The sequence below is a fragment of the Hordeum vulgare genome, chromosome 6H (genome assembly GCF_904849725.1).
Source record: "Hordeum vulgare subsp. vulgare chromosome 6H, MorexV3_pseudomolecules_assembly, whole genome shotgun sequence".
In the NCBI taxonomy this organism is placed as follows: domain Eukaryota; kingdom Viridiplantae; phylum Streptophyta; class Magnoliopsida; order Poales; family Poaceae; genus Hordeum; species Hordeum vulgare.
The window spans coordinates 499,507,285-499,512,121 of record NC_058523.1 but is presented as its reverse complement, the minus strand read 5'-3'; the positions used below and the strand labels follow the sequence as shown (position 1 = coordinate 499,512,121).

General features: G+C 45.3%; 1 protein-coding gene across 3 annotated transcripts; it reads right to left on the bottom strand.

The window, feature by feature from the left end:
- Window positions 1-428: 428 nt before the first annotated feature.
- On the bottom strand, window positions 429-3,321 carry LOC123401699 (beta-hexosaminidase 3-like). Of its 3 annotated transcripts, none has more exons than XM_045095551.1 (5): window positions 2,878-3,321; window positions 2,695-2,769; window positions 1,051-1,156; window positions 871-913; window positions 429-744 (listed from the first exon to the last, which is right to left on the bottom strand). In XM_045095551.1, exons 1-5 carry the CDS (start codon window positions 2,977-2,979, stop codon window positions 723-725), a joined length of 348 nt encoding a protein of 115 aa, XP_044951486.1. In that variant the 5' UTR covers window positions 2,980-3,321; the 3' UTR covers window positions 429-722. The 3 variants fall into 3 exon arrangements, with proteins under 3 accessions (XP_044951486.1, XP_044951487.1, XP_044951489.1); XM_045095552.1 differs by having other exon boundaries at window positions 871-907; XM_045095554.1 differs by lacking the exon at window positions 871-913.
- Between the last annotated feature and the right edge of the window lie 1,516 nt (window positions 3,322-4,837).

The window sequence follows — 4,837 nt, the reverse complement described above, 5'->3', positions numbered from 1 at the left end:
CAGTTCATTCTTCGTGTCGAAGCTCATCGAACAGCCCTCAATGCTGCACGTGTACCCTTCGACGCGCATTTAAGTTTTTGACATTACCAACGTTGATGGGAGTATAATGTGCTTTTGAACAATAACTGCATTAACATAGTCAAGTACAATCAGAATGAGCAATTACCCAGTCATACCAAGCAGATGAAGCATTAGAGAGGATGCCACAAGTTCAAGAAGCATTAGATATAAAAAAAGGTGCATTGCACTCGATCATGATGAGTAAGCAGCTTGATGGCAACATAAAAGAATAATATGGGCCCCACCAATTGCTTGGAGTTGCTTCTCAACCTCGACAGCATGCTCAAGATAGAATACATGCATTCTTGATGAATCCTTATCAATTCTCACAATTGGTTTATTTAAATTCTCCATCATGGTTGTAGAGTTTCTAGGGTCACCCACAGAAATTGGAGTGCTATTACATCTAGCATCGTAATCTGCTCCGCTGGCATCAAGTGGCTCCTTCACAGTCTCTTTTGACCTTGATGGTTCAGGTTGAACCTTCTGTTCCATTGTCCAACAATTATTCTTTAGCTGAAAACCTTGAGACAGTGCCATCTTAAGTTGATATTTGTTTCTTGTGCGAACGCCTCTTGGTCCATTCGAAATACCTAAGCCACCATTACACTGAGAGCTCTGGGATGATGGCCTTTGTTCGCATTTGATGCTACTTAACGAAATCAAAGAGTACAAAACCAGGCCCTGCATGTTGATTAGGAATACATACAATGCATCAGATAACACAATAAATGATGTAAGAGAAATAAACTAAGATGAACATTTGCATAACAAATGAAGGAGAAATCCAACTAGAGCTACACAAGTTACATCCGTGTATGTTTGTCTCTACAAGCATCCAAGACACCTGCAACTGAATGTACATATTCAGTACATGCATGATAAAATGGCATCAATTGACATCTTAGTGTTCAAGTGTACTTCAAGGCTCTTCCCACTAATATCATACAGCTGCAACAACCAGTATATGCAAATTATGAAAGAACGCACCACACATAATTTTTGCTGCCGCATTAGCTGATCCCTGGAATTCACAATCATGAAAGAACGCACCAGACAGAATTTTTCCAGCTATGTATGTTTGCCTCGGTGGTTCCTGCGTAGAGTAAACATTTAAACATGTTGCTGCCAGCTATGCATACATTGCTTGCAACTACTTTTCTTACATGACATGGACCACCATATAATTTCAGATATGTGTTCCACGCCATAAACTTTACAGAAGCATAGCTAACAGAGATTAACGCCCCAATTTGGGGCATGACTAATACTCAGATCCTCTGTATAGATTATGCTTCGTCTAAGGTGCCAAAAGAACACACATAAATCATGGACCACCATATATATGTTGAGACACCGCCACAAATTTTACAGAAGCATAGCTAATAGAGATTAACAAAGAAAAATTACCATGATGATTGAATCATGGATTAATACAACCAGCATTCAGATTTCAGATCATCTTGAGAGATCATGCCAGGTGTAAGGTGAAAAGAATCATGCACAAATAAAAACCATAAGAAAACAAATTATCTCCAGGATTGTTCTCCTGATCAATTTAAACAAATTGCACACTCTAATGAGCCAAACATTACAAGTAGAGTTAAATTCGTTCTTCCAGCTCTCTACACTGGAAACTGTAGGTACCACAAACTCAACCAATATAAATTTCAGAACCAAAACAATGCATGACCCATCAGATATTATAAGCACCAGATCGGTTAAAGAGAAAAGGGCATGGACTCCTAAGCTCGAGAGAAAATTCCAGTATAAATTGTAGGTACCACAAACTCAAACAATACTACTAAAATAATATAGGAGAATCATGTGGATATGAAAATCAATGGGACATTCTCATTCCACAAACTGGCGGCCAGGGGCCGCTACCGCAGAGGCTAGAGTTTTTTCTAGACACTGAATTGGTTGTCACCAAATCAGCTCTGAATCAGAAGTACTTGAAGAACATAACCTACTACCAAAACATAAAAAAATCAATAATATAATTACAAAACTTGGTCTAAATTGATGAGAGTGATGGAGTTGTGATCTTATTGTTGCATAATTACGGTGTACATGAATATTTTGTAGATGGCTTCGTGGCTAGAACTGTAGTTAAAGCATTTGGCTGAAGACTGGTATCAACAGTGTGCCACAATTTATACGGCGGATAATGTTTTGGTGGCCTGCACCTTTGTAACAAGAATGAGGTACTGTTATTGTTGCTGAACCTTCTTCAGACAGGTGGTACAAAGTTAAAAAAAACTATTGCGAGTTTAATTTTTGATGTATGTACGCCGTTTGTATGAACATGCGACGTTATTCTTGTTCAGAAAAGGCAATGCTCAAGTACTAGTTTTGTGTACCACCGATCCATCTGTGTGATACAGGGTACTTTATAAGTGGAGGTTCAGCAAAACGTCAATATCGGCGAGGCAATATCTGTGCCATATCATCTGGATACATATAGTCTTCTTAAGTCTAAACTATGTGGCCCATACAGTTTCTTTGCTCTGGTTCTGGGTAAAAATAGGATTTCATCTCGTTTTTTTCTCATGCATTCACAAAAGAAAAGAAGAAGATCTGCAATCAAAAAGGGTTGATAGGCATTGATTGAGCACGACATTTTGTACTAACCTCAATTCGGGCATACAGGGGACTCCCGGTTGAAGGCACGGTCAGTTTGTACGATTCATCCACCCCGAACTTGAGCTGCAGCAGAGCAAAATGCAGAGCATGTAAACAAGGAAGCATCAAAATTAATCAATCCTGCGGCACGGCAGCTCAAGAAACAACAACATAGTAAGTACTGTTACATACCTCGTCGTCCGGGGAACGGACGGACACATTGACACCGGCGAGCACGGGCAGGCCGTCGTAGCTGCCATTGATGGCGTGGTCCAGCTGGATGGCGGCCACCATCCTCCTAAAGGCGTCGGCCAGGATGGCCTTCCCGTCCTTGTACCCGGCCCCGGCCGTCGTCAGCTTGAGGTCCCTGGCGACGTAGAGCGTCCTGGCCCCTCGCCTTGGTTGCGGGCCGCGCCGCTCCGTTCATGCCGCCATGCCACCGCGACCGGGAGGGGGGAGGATGTAGGGAGGCGAGAGGGCGTGCACCGTGACCGGAGGGTGGATGCGCCCGCCGGCGGAGGGAGCGAAGGTGGGTGAGACCGCTGGCTTTGGTGCGCCGCCGCCGCCGCCGCCTGCGGTTGGGAGGGAGGAGATTGGGGTGGATGGTGGGTGGGTGGGTGGGTTACGACGGCTCGTGTCACGTGAGGCGCATCTGCTCTGCTCCTCTATCTTTTTTTTTGCAAAACTACTAATGGCGCACCATCATCTGGTGCGCCATTAGTAACCTGGTTACTAATGGCGCACCAGATGATGGTGCGCCATTAGTAGTTTTGCAAAAAAAATATATAGTAGTGGCGCACTGGGTGAGTGGTGCGCCATTACTAGTTAAACTAGTAATGGCGCACTCTCCCCCGGTGCGCCATTAGTACTTTTGCAAGACAAAATAGTAGTGGCGCACCGAGTGTGTGGTGCGCCATTAGTGTCCATCACACTAATGGCACACCTGCACATGGTGCGTCATTGCTATATAGTAGTAGCGCACTACTTGTCTGGTGCGCCATTAGTATCTATATCATCTATAGCCCTTTTCCTAGTAGTGCATGGTGATGATCATCTACAAGAGGGGAGAGTGAATCTACATACCCTTGTAGATCGCTAAGCGGAAGCGTATATAACGCAGTTGATGTAGTGGACCATCTTCGCGATCCAAATCGTAGCCCGTCCCGCGATCTCATCACGATCCGTCCCGCGATCCCATCACGATCCTTCCCGATCTAGTGCCGAACGGATGGCACCTCCGCGTTCAGCACACGTACAGCTCGATGACGATCTCCACCTTCTTGATCCAGCAAGAGGGGCGGAGAGGTAGATGAGTTCTCCAGCACGGCGGTGTAGTGGTGGTGGTCGTGGTGCTATTCCAGCAGGGCTTCGCCTAAGCACTGCTGAAACTAGAGGAGAAACAGATCTAGAGAGAGAGGGCAGCACGTGGCTGTTTTCTGTTGTGTCTAAAACCCTCAAAATACTTAGTATATATAGGAGGATAGGAGGGAGAGGGCTGCGCCCTAGGGAAGCCCTTTCTTCCCTTGCGCAAGCAGGAGAGGAGGAGTCCTCCTCCAATTCTATTTGGAGTAGGATTCCTCCTTCCCACTTGGAAACTCTTTCCACCTTGTGTTATTTCCTTCTCAAACCTTATGGGCCTTAGTGGGAACTTATTCCAGCTCACTAGGGGCTGATTTATATCTTCTCACAGCCCATGAGGCCCCTTGGGGTGTGACACCCCTCCCGATGGTCCCCGGCACCCCTCCCGGCACTCCCGGTACACTACCAATGAGCCCAGAACTTTTCCGGTGACCAAAACAGGACTTCCTATATATCAATCTTTACCTCCGGACCATTCTGGAGCTCCTCGTGACGTTCGGGATCTCATCCGGCAACCCGAACAACATTCGGTAACCAACACCAATAACTCAACTATACCGAAACATCACCGAACCTTAAGTGTGCAGACCCTGCGGTTCGAGAACCATGCAGACATGGCCTGAGACACTCTCCGGTCAATAACCAATAGCGGGACCTGGATTTTCATATTAGCTCCCACATATTCTACGAAGATCTCTATCGGTTGAACCACTATATCAAGGATTTAGTTAATCCCGTATGTTGTTCCCTTTGTCCTTTGGTATGTTACTTTCCCGACCGTCGGTATCTCCAT

Excerpts from the sequence above, each read along its gene's own strand:
- LOC123401699 (XM_045095551.1), bottom strand. The coding sequence starts at position 2,979 with ATGGTGGCCGCCATCCAGCTGGACCACGCCATCAATGGCAGCTACGAC. Across the intron at positions 914-1,050 it reads GGCAGCAAAAATTATGTGTG|TTGCAGGTGTCTTGGATGCT; the intron begins GTGCGTTCTTTC and ends ATGTACATTCAG. Across the intron at positions 745-870 it reads AGAGACAAACATACACGGAT|GGCCTGGTTTTGTACTCTTT; the intron begins GTAACTTGTGTA and ends ATCAACATGCAG.